The sequence below is a fragment of the Quercus lobata genome, chromosome 11, assembly GCF_001633185.2.
Source record: "Quercus lobata isolate SW786 chromosome 11, ValleyOak3.0 Primary Assembly, whole genome shotgun sequence".
NCBI classification, from domain to species: domain Eukaryota; kingdom Viridiplantae; phylum Streptophyta; class Magnoliopsida; order Fagales; family Fagaceae; genus Quercus; species Quercus lobata.
In genome coordinates, this window is record NC_044914.1 from 19,086,036 (window position 1) to 19,101,074 (window position 15,039).

Below are 15,039 nucleotides of genomic sequence, written 5' to 3' on the forward strand. Positions count from 1 at the left end.
TGGGAGATTTTTGAAGTCAGGTCCTACTATAAAGTGTTACACTTGATAGCTTAATCATCTTTTCCTTGGACGAGCCTATGGAAACCTAAGGTGCCAATAAAGGCCAGTTTTTTCCATTGGACATTAGCATTGGGGGAAATCTTAACTACTAATAACCTGTGAAGGTGGCAATAAGTTGTGATGGATTGATGCGTCAGCGAGATGGAAAAATTCCTGATCATTTACTTCGCACTCTTGCTAGAGAGTTGTGGAATATGTATTTTTTACCGTTTGTAGTTGATTGGGTTATTTCTCAAGACTTTGTTTGAGTGGGTAAATGCCTCAAGTTTATTTTTCTTTTGCTTCTTTGCCTGATTTGCTTGATCGTTATACTTCCCATGCTTAATTTTTGTGTACCTGTTGTTGTGTACATAGTTGGCACTCTTTTCAGTTAATTATGAAATTTTACTTATTTAAAAAAAAAAAAAAAAAGAACAATCCCAAATGAGAATGATCATACTTCTCCAAATAATATAAAGCAATAATTGGAACAGTCAACATGTGAAAACATATAGATAGATAGACATATATAACATTCAAGTCAAATATATGAAAAAAATATGAACGTCTTAAAAAAGAAGAAAAGGGTTAGTAACAACACATACTTCTCCTGAATAGGTAATTGTGGCCCACGCTTCATTTCAAGGAATTCGCCTCTACATGAAAAAGAAAGCAGGAAACATATAAGAATAAATGAGCCATAGAATGAACTGTATGATATATCCCATTCTGCACTCCTCATAATTACAACGGACACCATAACCTAGGAATGATAAAATACTTATGCCAAATACTAATGGAGGGAAAGAAAGGGGAGGGGGATATTTTTACTTGGAGAGCACTCTTGCTGGAGTCGCATGCAAAATGGCACTTAGAAGCCCAAGAATGGTCTTTGTTTTTCCTGTTCCTGGGGGGCCCTAAAAGGAAGCATATGGTCAGTATCCACGTTTTACAGTACCTAAATACATAATTTAACCAAACCAGAATGTGCAAAATAAAAAATAGTTCCTGTTACATAAAACAGAACACTATTTTCTGAGTAAAGAATGACAGGATGCTCTTTGTTAATAATTTGTATTCTCAATGTTCATAGAAGCACGTTCAATTTTTTTTATTGGTAAATTACTCTAGTATCTGTTGGGTCTTGAATCCATGACCTCACCTTCGACCTTGATCTTACAAGGAGAGGGGGTGCTGTTTGAGCCTAGATCTCATTGGCTAGCACTTACAACAATTACAACATTAATAATATGAAATGGAGATAGACAGAAAAGACTAGAAAAGCAATCTTTCCTACTTATGCATGTAACCGAGTGTGCACCTTTTGCATTTATTTTAAGGATATTAAATTGAAAATTGATCTTGAGACATTAAATGCTAATTCATAACTAATTTAAGTAGCTACTTGGAACACTTCATGGTGCTTTTGGGAAACAATTTTTTAATTCAATTTACAATTATAACTACAACATTTCTTTAGTGCCTCCATTATGGTTTGAATAACTAAAAGATTAGGCAATTTTACACACCAAAAAAAAAAAATTAGGTGATTTTTTTTCTAAAAGTTGTTGATAATGGAACATGCACAGAGAGACGTGACATGGGGCAGCCATAAGAATTTCCCGCTTCGGGGTTTCAGTGAACAAGTGGGATGGCTGGACATAAGTGAAAATTTGATACAATAAAAAGCTGTAAGGGGCTGGTGAGGAAGAAGATGATGAAAACAAAGATAAGGGAAGAGAGGGGAGAGGTAGAAGCTAGCATCCGTGTCTTCAACAAAACCAAATCACTTCCATAAATCAAACTATTTTTGGGTACAACAAGTCATCTTCATAGACTCAAAAACTTTCCCTGCTTTTAATAGGATTAAAACAGTCAATCACATGGAATTCCTAATATGCACATCATATACTTGGTTAAAACTCTAGGAACTAGAGTTCTTTAAACTCAGATTAGTCACAAAAATATCCATAAAAATATCAAAAATAAAAATCTGCACAGGTTTTCCAATAATATTACAATCAACCACTACATGTAAACAGATCCATGACTCATAAACAGGGGCGGTGCTACACTATTCTCAGGGGGTTCAAATGAACACCCTGACTTCCAAAAAAAAAAAATTGTTAGTTTAGTACTAAAATTTTTTTCTTAAAAATATATTTACACACACTGACTTAAATTTTACATACCCTTATTACAAGTATTTCCAACTCTAAGAATAAAAAGTAAGTGTTTGTGAATTGTAAGTGTCACTATTTTTTATAAATTTATATTATGTGTGTGAATGTGTCTTGTATGCATTACTTTTTATTATAATATTATTTGTGTGAATTACGATGTGTGTGGATGTTTGTGTGTACATTATAATATAAATATATATAATTTAATAATTAGGAAATAGATATGGTTTGTTACATGTGTGTATATCATTATCATGTTATGATAACTTTTTGTTATAAAGTTAGTAAAATTCAAGAAAAAAAACATAAAGTTAGTGATTGTCCAAGCATTTGATTGGTTAAGTAGACACTAGTGTATAATTTTATGTATGAATGAGTGTGGTTGTGTGCATCAATAATTAATACAAAGCCAATGAGTTTAGTTTAGTCATTTAGTTTAAAATATTTTTATAAAAACAATAACAAATAGATAATAAAAACTGCATAAAAATAAAAATGTTAGGTAAACTTAACAAAATAAAATGATTATAGGCTTATAGCTATCCACATTGGCAATAGATACTTATAATGAACTATCATATAACAATTCAAAATTTGAATACTTGTAGAAGAAAATTCTAAAACTTCATGTATTAATTTTTTTTTTTTTGGTCAATAACTCAATATATTCAAGTTCTTTTTTTATTAAAATTTTTTAATGACCCCCCTAAACAAAATTCCTGAAGTCATCACTGCTCATAAACCAACTTATAAAATTGAAACAGATATAACCCTAGGCTCTTTGTGAGGTGACCAGTGACCTCCAAAACCATTCAGGAATCTTCTCGTTCATATGTCTGAAGTGGGTCTAATACATTAAAAAACCTCAAATTACTGTAGCATAAAAAACATTGAAAACAGATTCTAGATCCTGTTCCCATGGCTACTGTAGCAATCTGACATCACCAATCTATAATTAGAAGTTTGGATTAACGACTACGGCTATCAGTGTGGTTGTCTGTGTGGCTCCTCGCAGTTCTCCCTGTAACACCAACGCTCGATAGGAACCAAACTATCTCACAACGTTCTAAACCCCACTCATGTACCACTTGAATGCGAAAAACCAAGTAGAAGATAAATAATGGAAAAGCATGTCGTAAATAAATCTATAAGAAACTCAAGAAAACATAATACGAACCTGAATCAGAACAAAAGCTTTACGTGCTAGACCAGCCTGCAACAGACAATAACACTCATAGCAACAGATTAGCATAATCCTTAAATATTACATAAAAAGATAATGAAAAAAGATGGGAACAGAAAGAGAGTTGAAAAACTGTCGGGTTGTTGCAACATGTAAGCAACACCATGTTAGGGTAGTAGCAATCATATTAAAAATGCAAGCAATTGATAATCATATTTAATCATTTGAGTACCTGTATGGCTTCTTGTTGGGTTTCATTATGATTGTCTTTTATATATTCCTCTAGGAACTTAGAAATTTTCCAACCCTGGTTTTCAGAACCAAGACTTTTTTCAGTAGCTGATAATATTAGATCCTTAAAAGGGAGAGAGCCAATTGACCACAGAGCCATATATTCACGAGCAATAGTTGACAAACTGCAGATCTGCAAGATGTATTCCATTCATTACTTGATAAAAGACAAGTTCATCAGCAAGAATGAAAACAAACTTCATATAGGATAAAGTATGGTTAAATGAATATTTTGATTGGCTATGTACAAGGAGAAAAAAGATCTTGCCAGCCTGATGGACAAGATCAAACAAAACTGCTTAAAATATTAGAGTGCTGTAAGCAAGAAGCTGAGCTGTATCAACAACGAATAGAAAGATCATTACAAGCATTATATTAGTCTAAACTAAAAATCAGTAAAGCAAAACACCACTAATGGTCAACCTTATCAATCAAATTCCGAATAAAATTAACAAAGTAACAATTATGTTTGGGCTCAATTACTACAGTTCCCATTCACTATTAAATCTTTAGATTTTATTTTTCGGTTGAGGAGCAGTTTGCAAAGTTAAATTACAAAGACAATTAATTCATAAAATCTTATATGTTGGAGGTCTATTCTCGTTCAAGAACAACCAGTAAAAAAGAGACCCAAGGAACTGAGTTTTGAATCTCTCTATAGATAGTTCCTGTTCAACAAACGTCCTCCTATCCCTTTCCCTCCTTACATGCCACATTAAAACAAGAAGGGGCAACATTCCGAGCTTTATTCCTGAAGTCTTGGAACTTCTTGGTCAACATTAAAACAATCTTTTCATCTTCTTCAGCATCACTCACTTCACTACAAAAGCTACAAATAGCTACTGGACAATGCAATATCAAATGGTCCACATTTTCACCACTTATTTTACACAAATTACACCTGTTTCCCATCACCATACTACTTTTGATAAGATTATCCATAGTTAGAATTTTCCCCTGGGCCGTGATGCATACAAAGAAAGCGACCTTCATAGGAATTCTTACTTTCCAGACTGCCTTCAAAGGAAAATCAGAGTAAGCAACACTTATTAAGTCTCCAGCGCACCTTATCTATCATACCTACTTAATTCTGCGCTGAGTATACCAATTCAAAAAAACAATTTTGATACTTATACCTAAGTAAATCACAAAATCTTCAAAATGGGGACCGCAACATATTTGTCCTTCCTAGTCCTTCTCAAGAGGCTTATAATATCACAAATTGCTATCAAATCTCTGTGAAAAGGTTGGCATATAATTGGTGAATGTTGCACTGACCTTGTAGTACATTCATAACATTGAAATTGACTGGAGATAATAGAGTCTATATGACATACCAACCACACAGACAGAATTTATTGAAATAAGAAACATGAGTATACAACACAAAGAACATCAAATATTGATACCTTACCATGCAGTGCTGCCTCATTTTTTATGCAGGCAAGAAAGAGTTCGAGGGGAAAAACAAGATTAAATACCAAAATATTCAAGAATGGTGGTCGAGTTTCAATGTGGGGCCTTCTTGGCACCTTTCATAGGCTACTTTATTTATTATTTAGTCTTGGTATAAAGTTTCTTTAGGTTCAATAGTTACTGGTTCAGTTTAATAAGTTTTGCCAAAATAGGAGTAGTTTGGTAAGTTTCAGGGAACAAGGCTGTACTAAAGGCCAATGAGTCTTATTTTATTTTTTGAGTCATTTTTCTATTTGGTTTAGAAGTTCTTAATTATTTTATTTTATTTTTTTAAGTAATTTTTATTCAAATAAAAAAATATTTATAAAGTGCACCAGACAGTATATGGGATATATACTGTAGCCACAATAAGGTCTCAAGAGAAAGTACGAGAATGGTGAAATCCTTTTTTTTGATAGGTAATAAGAGTCTTATTAAAAAAACTATAAAACGAAAGTAAGCAAATACAAGGTGTTCATGATGGTGAACACAAAGAAATGTAACAAGCAAAAATCAGCATCAAACAAGAAGGAAAAACTTAAAGTGCAATACTAAGAGAAGAAATAAACTCCAAGATAGTAGAGCAATCCGAGAAGCCCCAACACCTAGACCAATCAAATAAAGTCTTCTAGCATAGAGCTTGTAATTGAACCAAGGATTTCGCAAAAGAGCGCTAGTTTCTTTTCGTCCAAACAATCCACATCAGACAGCCAAGAACCATATTCCATATGTTTGAATTAAATTTTCCCAGCCAATAGATCCAACAATACACCAAGCTTTCCACAAAGCCTAGCATGACCCATTGGATCCCAAAGATCTGAAACATATATACCCACAATGAGTGAGCTACAGGACAATGGAGGAGGAGATGATCCATAGTTTCCTCATTATGATGACACATACAACACCAATTCACCAAAATTTGCCCCCTAAACATAAGATTATCCAATGTGAGGATCTGCCCAAGAACTGCTGTCCACACAAAAAATGCCACCCTCTTAGGAATCTTAACTTTCCAAACACCCTTCCACGGAAAATTGGAGGCAAATGCACCCCGAATGTTATTGTAATAGGACCGAGTATCAAACTTGACATTCCCATTGAGACACCAATGAGAAAGTATCACTCCCAACACACCTAGGGATCCGAGATTGAATGAACTCAAGGAAAGAGACGGCAACCTCTAATTCCCTTTCATGAAAATCCCTATAAAATCTCAAATTCCAAATTCTACCGTTTCTGCCCTCTTGGTAGCATACTACATCAAAAATGCAAGCATCCTTGTCATTAGAACACATGTACAACTGAGGATAGAGCATTTTAAGTGTGTTATCTCCAACCCACTTATCATGCCAAAAAAGAATACAAGTGCCATCACCCACCACTAGGGCCATATGTTTGGAGAAACTCTCCCATCCATCATGAATACCACGCCACAGACCACATCCGTGGGCCCTTCTACATGCTTTAGTAGTCCACCCCCCTTGACCCTCTCCATATTTAGATGCAATAACCCTCCTCCAAAGATGAGTGCCTTCTCGTCTAAACCTCCATAACCATTTCCCTAACAAGGCTTTATTAAAATGCACTGACTTCCTGATTCCTAAACCACCCATTTCTAACGGTATACACACCTTCTCCCAAGCCACCAAAAGATACTTGAAACACTCCTCCGAAGATCCCCATAAAAAATTTCTCTAAATACGCTTCAACTTATTAGCCACAGCTACAAAGATGACAAATAAGGATAGATAGTATGTAGGAAGGCTAGAAAGAGTACTCTTCAATAGAGTATGTCTACCTACCTTTGATAAATAGAGACGCTTCCAACCTGAGAGTTTCTTCTCCATCCTCTTCAAGATAGGATTCCAAGCAGATGCTATTTTGTATGGAGTACCCAATGGCATTCCTAAGTATTTCATAGGCAGACTACCCACCCTACATCGAAGTATGGTAGCCAAAGCATCTATATTTCCAACCTCCCCAACCGGAACAATCTCACTCTTCCCCACATTTACTTTCAAACCAATAAATGCTTGGAAGCAAGTCAAAGCTAGCCTAATAGACAACAATTGATCTCTAGAAGCATCACAAAACAAGATGGTACCATCAGCAAACAACAAGTGTGAAATGCGTACCCCTATAGAGTTAACTGGCCCCACATGAAAACCTGAAGCAAACCACACTCCTCAGTTTTCTTCAAAATCATACTTAGTACTTCCATAATTAAAAGGAAAAGAAGAGGGGATAGCAGATCACCTTGTCTCAACCCACGGAAGCTTCCAAAAAAACCTACCGGAGATCCATTCACAATAATAGAGAAGCGAACAATAGTTATGCAAGCCTTAATCCACCCCCTCCATTTCACCCCAAAACCCATCCTACCCAACAAATAGAATAATGCATCCCAATTCACATGGTCATAGGCTTTCTCAATGTCCAATTTACAAACCACTCCGAGAACATGACTCTTCAATCTGCTATCTAGGCACTCATTAGCAATGAGCACTAAATCCAAAATTTGTCTCCCACCAACAAAAGAATTTTGAGACTTAGAGATGAGACTATCTAGCACAACCCTCAATCTATTTGCCAACACCTTAGACAACAACTTGTACACACTCTCTGCCAAACTAATAGGCTGAAAATCCTTAACATCAATAACATTATTTTTCTTGGGAATTAGAGAGAGAAACAAGGCATTTAAAGACCGTTCAAACACTGAATACCTGTGAAAGTGCTCAAAAACAGCCATGACATCCACCTCCACCACACTCCAACATTTTTGAAAAAAAGCCATGGTGAAGCCATCTAGCCCAGGTGCTTTATCCCCCTCCATCTCCATCAAAACCTAGGTAACCTCTTCTTTAGAGAACTCCCTCTCCAGAGACACCCTTTCCTCCTCTCCAATGCAAGCAAAATCTAGTCCATCCACCATTGGACGCCACATACTTGTCTCTGTGTAGAGATTTTGATAGAACTGAACCACCCGAGATTGTACAGCAGAGCCGTCCTCATATAAGACACCATCTACCTTGATGCTTCTAATGTGATTAGCTCTTCTATGAGAATTCACTAATCTATGAAAGAACCGAGTGTTGTTATCTCCCTCCTTCACATACAGAGCACAAGACTTTTGTCTCCAAAAAGTCTCTTCTAACACAGCTAATGCTGCAATATCACCTTTAACCTGTGTACAGCGGGATTGTTCCGCAGTTGAGAGGCTCAACAGTTCTTCCTTAGCATCTAGACCCATGAATTCAGCCAGCAAACACTTCTTCCTAAATGCTAAATCTCCAAATTCCTCCTTATTCCACTTCTTAAGGTCTTCTTTAAGAGCTTTTAATTTGTGAGCTAGAACGAAACTTGGGGAGCCCAAAAAGCTATACCCCTCCCACCATTGTTTAACTCTCTCAACAAAACCCTCAACTTTGAGCCACATATTCTCAAACTTAAAAGCACAGCGAACCCTACCAGCTCCACCAACTTCCACCAAAAGTGGACAATGACCAGAGATAACACGAGGGAGCACCTTTTGAAACACATTACCGAAATGATCCACCCAATCCATAGAAACCAGTGTCCTGTCAATACGGGACATAGCTTGCGGCTCAACGTCTCTAAACTAGGTGAAAGAAGCCCCATCCAATGGTAAATCCACTAGATAATTATTCTCAATAAAGTCTGAGAATGCAAACATGGCTGGGCTAAAAGACTCACAACCAAGCCTCTCACATGGGTATCTAATAATATTAAAATCACGAAATAAGAGACAAGCTGTGTTCCACCTGACCCTTACCCCTGGACAACTCCTCCCACAAAGCAGCCCTATGATGATCAGCATTGGGACCATATAGACCAGTGCAGACCCATTCAAAACCATCCAATACTCCCCTAAGAATAACACTAATAGAGAACTGACCAACAGATACATCAATTTTCTCAACCACCCGTTTATCCCAAATCAGCAAAACCCCCCCAAATGTTTGAACCGCATCCAATACAGCCCAATCAATAAAGGGACTACCCCATAAGCTCTGCACAAGAGTAGAATTTAAAGAAGAAAGTTTAGTTTCCTGCAAACATACAATATCACATCTCCATTCCTTCAAAAGATTCTTACAAACCTCCCTCTTTTGAGGGTTATTTAACCCTCTAACATTCCAAGAAAGAAGTCTTAAGGACATTTATAACCACCAATAGCCCCTAAACCAGTCGACGAACCTCTATTCTGAGAGTAAGTCCCATCATAGTTTACTGTAGATATCAGACCCTACAATTCCCTGAGACCTTTCTGTCCAGCTTTAACCGGTCATCGATTACAGCCATCATTAGCTACCTCAAGGCACTCCTGTTCTAATAGACGAAATAAAGCCACACATTGAGCTTCACGTTTTACTATGGGAAAACCCACCATTTTGCAAAAGCTATTCATCATAGTGAAATCCAATAAATTAGAAGCTGAATGGCCACATAAATTTTTGATAAGTAAATGGCCACATAAATGAGCTCATCCAACTAAACAAAGTACATAAAAATTGGAATTTCACATATGTCACGGAATGTTCCATGCCTTTAAAAGTCCTTGCATTCCTCTCCTTTTATATTAGTTTTCTTTGTTACTGGGAATCCTAGGAGTTCTGGTTCTTCTAGGAGTAGTATTGACAATAACCTATAAGAGAGTCTTGTATATTCAATAGAGGAAAGATAGTGAGACTGATTTTAATAAAACTCCAGGCACTTCTTTTAAGCCTTTGAGGGTGTGATTGCCTTCTCCTACCCAAGTGTGATTGCTTAGCAAAACCTAGATGTGATTGCCTAGTATTTATCTGCCTTTTCTCGTTCAATTCACTGCTTTAATACCAAACAGCCATCAAACATATTCAAGAGCAATCTTTTTAATTACCTAAACCTACATAACATAAAACCCTATGCAGGACTTCAAGATCTGATCACAAAATCTACTTTAGTGCTGAATTCCTAGAGATCCTACATCAAAATTGGTATCAAAGTTCATTCAAACTTTTGTCCAGCATCAATTTTAATCCCTATATATATTCCATGGCACTTGCCCTCCTCACTCTTCTTTGCTTTAAGGTTTTACTTCTAAGGTAAGGGCACACAAACACCATCCACAATTATAAAGGTTTCATATCCTCTTGCAAATTTGCCACTTTTCAGAGAAAACACAGTGATAAAAAAAATATATATGTTTAATTTCAAATGCTTGTCAACAACTCTCAAACATCTCTTTGTAAGGGCATGTCAATCAAATGGACAAGATGATGAAGACTACAATTTCAAAGAGAGAACAATCACAATCATGTTCATATAAAAAACTATAACCAACTTGAGCTAAGCAAATGGTCCATTCTTGAGTTTAAGTCTTTTTTCTTTTTTACTCTTCTCGAATGGTGTTTAGTTATACCATCTTCTTCTTGTTTTTCTCTTCCTGCTTTGTTTGATCATTGTAATTTGGTTTCTTGATGTTTTTGCCTTTCTAGTACATTTCCTATGTACGGGGCTGTGTTCTTCTTTAATATATATTTTCCATTACTTATCAAAAAAAAAAATATTTCTATTAAAAAAATATCTATTGTCAAATTTTTTTACTTGTTATCTTTTGTCATTTTTTTGGGGACTTTTGATAACAATTGTGTAAAGACAGGAAAAATAAACAGAAATTTAGAATTAAACAGTTTCATACTCTGGATTCAAAATTTAAAACAATAATAGATAAATAAAAAATAATCTCTGCAGAATAAAGGACTGCATATAAGTAGCTAGTCTTAAAACGTTCTATAATTTAATGAGAAAAAACTTACCTTTAGACTGTAAAAGAGTTTCTCCACTTCGCTAGTAGGAGAAGTAATCAAAGACCGCATATTTAATAGCCTTTGACAAGATTTAACTACATCTGTATTATAATGCTGTACTTCTCCAGCCAGATACATTCTAAGTCTAAAACGATCATTCTGGCAGTTCTCCACCAATGCAAATGCATATGTCGTTGGGAGTCTTGTACCATCTTGAAACTGCACTAAGCAACACTCCAATCAATGAGAGCCCAAGCATTATAAATTAAATTCAGTTACCATATATAAAGCTACCTTTCGGTTACCAGAGTTCAAGAGGAGAAGAGGAAAAACACAAAATTCGAACCAATATTTCAGTTTATCAGATTATCTTGAATTAAATGTTGCAATCAACCAAAGCTAACTAGTTGATTTTTTTGCAGAAAATTAACCTTGCAGTGCCCCAAGATTAACTTTTCCTTTTTCAAAAATTTTCTAAGAAACAAAACATGGCATAATATACACCCAAATACATTGTTTCCCAAATGTGCGCCCCACACCCCCCCCCCCCCCCCCCCCCCCCCCCCCAAACAAAAAAAAAAAAAAGAAAAAAAAAGAAATCGAAAATAGAAAAGCAAGTACAGTTTTTTTTATTAAAAAAAATACTTACAACTTTTTCAAACAACCCCATTTTTAAAAAGCTGTAAAATATGCCATTGCAAACGGGCACTAACACAATGAGATAAGCACAATGCAAAACCACCAGACAAAAAGAAAATGCTCAAGAACTGTATGTTAAAATGCATGGAGACATAGAAGTTGAAAGCAAAAACGATCAGATTTCATTTTACCTTTTCTTTTGAAAGAAGCAAAAGATCATTATGTGATATGGACTCTTTTGCATTGTCAGCTGCATAAGTAACTGCCGGTAAGTGAAACCCATCAACCTCATTGCATTCCACCACCAGCCTCCTCTCCCATTCTGACACTGCAATGCCCAAAATACAAAGTTAAACAGTGTGCATTTGTGTGTGTGTGAATTGCTATCAGTGTCACATTCCATACTTCAAAAATTTATCAAACAAAGGCAAAAGCAACAAATTTATTGACCATTCTGTGGAGAAAACTGAGGGAAAAGTTAAGAGCTTTCTGGGTCATATTCAAACCCAACCCAACAAAAAAAAGAGAGAAAAAATTTGACAGATACCCATTTGATTGATAAATTCAAAGGAAACAAGAAGATAGAAAAATACCCTCATCTTCATTTGTCCTCTGAGTAATCTGAGCTTTGATTTCCTCGAAAATAAGTGGCTCAAAAGTAGAGATATAATCGTCCATGTCCTTGTAAGTGTCCTTAACTTCCTTGAGCCCAATAGCTCCATCCGCTGCCTTTTCCTTGTCTTTATTCTTGCAGGACTCCTTTAGGAGGCGGAAATAGTCCCAACCCAGAACAATTCTGTAGAAACGGAGCATTGGTGATTCATCTTCAAGCTTGTCTCTGTCCACAGCCATGGCTGCCTTCAATTGAGAGAAAAACAAAAAGCGCGGGTTTTGTTCTGCCAAAAACAAAAGGGTTTATGGGGTTGAAGAGTTTAGACGGCCGGGGTTTTGAACATTGAAGGCCAATGTTCTCTCTCTGATTGGATAGTTTTATTTTTTATTTTTTTTAATGTAATTCTATTGTCATGGTGTGGATTTTTGAACTCTCTTGTAAATATCATAAAATATATTTTTTTTGAAACGAAATATCATAAAATGTATTAATTAACCTATAATGATCTTTCCTGGCTTTTTTTTTTTTTTTTTTTTTAGAAGAATATCTTTCCTGACCTAGTATTAATAATCGAAAAAAAAAATTATCTCGAAATTAATTTAGAGTAATTTTCCTCCAATCCACTATGTGGTGGTACCAATGGCATGTGCCTTTAGCCACGTGATCTTTTTAATTGTAATAAGTTATGTAACTTATTTAAATAACATACGGGGATAATTTTATAAATTGTCACTTAATAAGTTGGAGGAATATTTAGTTCATTGGAAAAGTGTTGGCTTTAAATATGTTTAAAAATATTTTCTTCCAACTTATTATTTAGCGATTAAAGAAATCATCTATGTGTAGTTTAAGTTACACTTATTTAAATAATATGCATAGATAGTTTTATAAATCATCATGTAATAAATTGAAAGAAATAGCTTCAAGCTAGTTTGGTTGGCTCATTAAGGAACATAGTGTGTATTTTAATTAAAATACTTTACATGTATGTTGTTACTTGGTACTAAACCAAGACTTTTTGAGATATGAAAGAATTTTAACTTATATATTCTGCTCTATGATGATTACTTTTTATCATCAGACCAACATATCAATCAATTTTTGATATAGGTAAGGTTCAAAACTTGGATATCTTATTCAACAATAAGAGACTTTACTGTTTGTTACTAAACCAAGACTTAATTTAAGTAACATATGTGCAGGGGCGGCGCTTCACTATTCTTAGGGGGTTCAAACGAACCTTCTGACTTAAAAAAAAAAAAAAAAATTATATATATAAATTTTTTTTTGTTAGTTTAATACTATAATTTTTTCTTAAAAATATTTTTGCACACCTTGACTTAAAATTTGCATACTCTTATTACAAGTATTTCCAACTCTAAGAATAAAGAGTAAGTGTTTGTGAATTATGTCACTATTTTTTATAAATTTATATTATGTGTGTGAATGTGTCTAATATTGATTGCGTGCATTACCTTTTGTTATAATGTTATTTGTATGAATTATGATGTGTGTGGATGTTTGTGTGTACAATATAAATCTAATATAAATTTATATAATTTAATAATTAGGAAATAGAGATGGTTTGTTACATATTTGTGTATTGTTATCATATTATAATAGCTTTCTGTTATAAAGTTAGTAAAATTCAAGAAAAAAATTGAAAGTTAGTGATTTTTCAAGCATTTGATTGGTTAAGTAGACACTAGTGTATAATTTTATGTATGAATAAGTGTAGTCTTGTGCGTTAATAATTAATACAAAAGTTTAATCATTTAGTTTAAAATATTTTTATAAAAACAATTACAAATAGATAATAAAAACTGCATAAAAATAAAAAAGTTAGATAAACTTAAAAAATGATTGTAAGCTCATAGCTACCCATATTGGCAATAGATACTCATAATGAACTATTATATAACAATTCAACATTTGAATACTTGTAGAAAGAAATTGTAAAATTTCATGTATTATTTATTTATTTTTTTTTTTTTTGTCGGTAACTCGATATATTTAAGTTCTTTTTTAATTAAAATTTTTTAATGACCCCCCTAAACAAAATTTCTAGAGCCGCCACTACATATGTGCAACATTAGGTTGCATTGACAAATAAAAGAACAAATATTGTTATCTTCATTAAGGACAATAAAATTAAATGTATAGGAGCCTAATCTATTGCACCTAAAGTATTATACCTAAATCATGTCTTATGTATAACGATATATATAACATTCATGTTACACGTAATAATTTAAGTTACATCATTCAATATTTTGTTGTTGGACATAAATTTTAACAAATTTACTATTAGATTACATTTTCCTCTTATAGATTTTACGCTTACAATTTTTCAAGATTACTTGATATCAATAATTATCTCATCTAAATGTTTAAATTTCAAGGGCACTTCTTAATTTTATACTATGAATTATAACTCTATTTTACTTCACATGCCTCACAACTAGCTCGTTAGTATTATGACTGCGTGAATTAACTAAAAATTTAATGTAAAGGAGAAAATATTTTACAAATATTATTAAAGTAATCTAAATAAGTAGTGAGTCACTTGAAACTTTTTTTTTTTTTTTGAATACTAAGTATTTTAACACACACACAAGGGGAAAGTGTAGAAGGTTTTAAAGAAACTAATAGTGGTGTATATCCAAAATGGCCTAACTCTTTGATACACAGCACTGAGTCACTTGAAACCTTAATAAAGCTTTACATAAACCAAATTAATATCATAATATATACATATATTGAACCAAATGGCGTAACAATGGTATGAAGTTTATTTTTGAAAAAAAGTATGAAGTTTGT

The 15,039-nt window shown here is 34.1% G+C and overlaps 1 protein-coding gene across 1 annotated transcript in view; it reads right to left on the reverse strand.

Moving 5' to 3' along the window:
* Positions 1-12,612, reverse strand: part of LOC115968520 (probable helicase MAGATAMA 3) — a 34,875-nt gene extending 22,263 nt beyond the window's left edge. Inside the window, exons 1-7 of the mRNA XM_031087929.1 lie at positions 12,200-12,612; positions 11,798-11,934; positions 10,977-11,186; positions 3,638-3,829; positions 3,400-3,435; positions 871-956; positions 645-695 (exon numbers count right to left, since the gene is read on the reverse strand). Of these exons, the coding sequence (XP_030943789.1) occupies positions 645-695; positions 871-956; positions 3,400-3,435; positions 3,638-3,829; positions 10,977-11,186; positions 11,798-11,934; positions 12,200-12,458 (971 nt within the window). The 5' untranslated portion in view covers positions 12,459-12,612. The remainder of the gene's footprint in view (positions 1-644; positions 696-870; positions 957-3,399; positions 3,436-3,637; positions 3,830-10,976; positions 11,187-11,797; positions 11,935-12,199) is intronic.
* Positions 12,613-15,039: the final 2,427 nt, after the last annotated feature.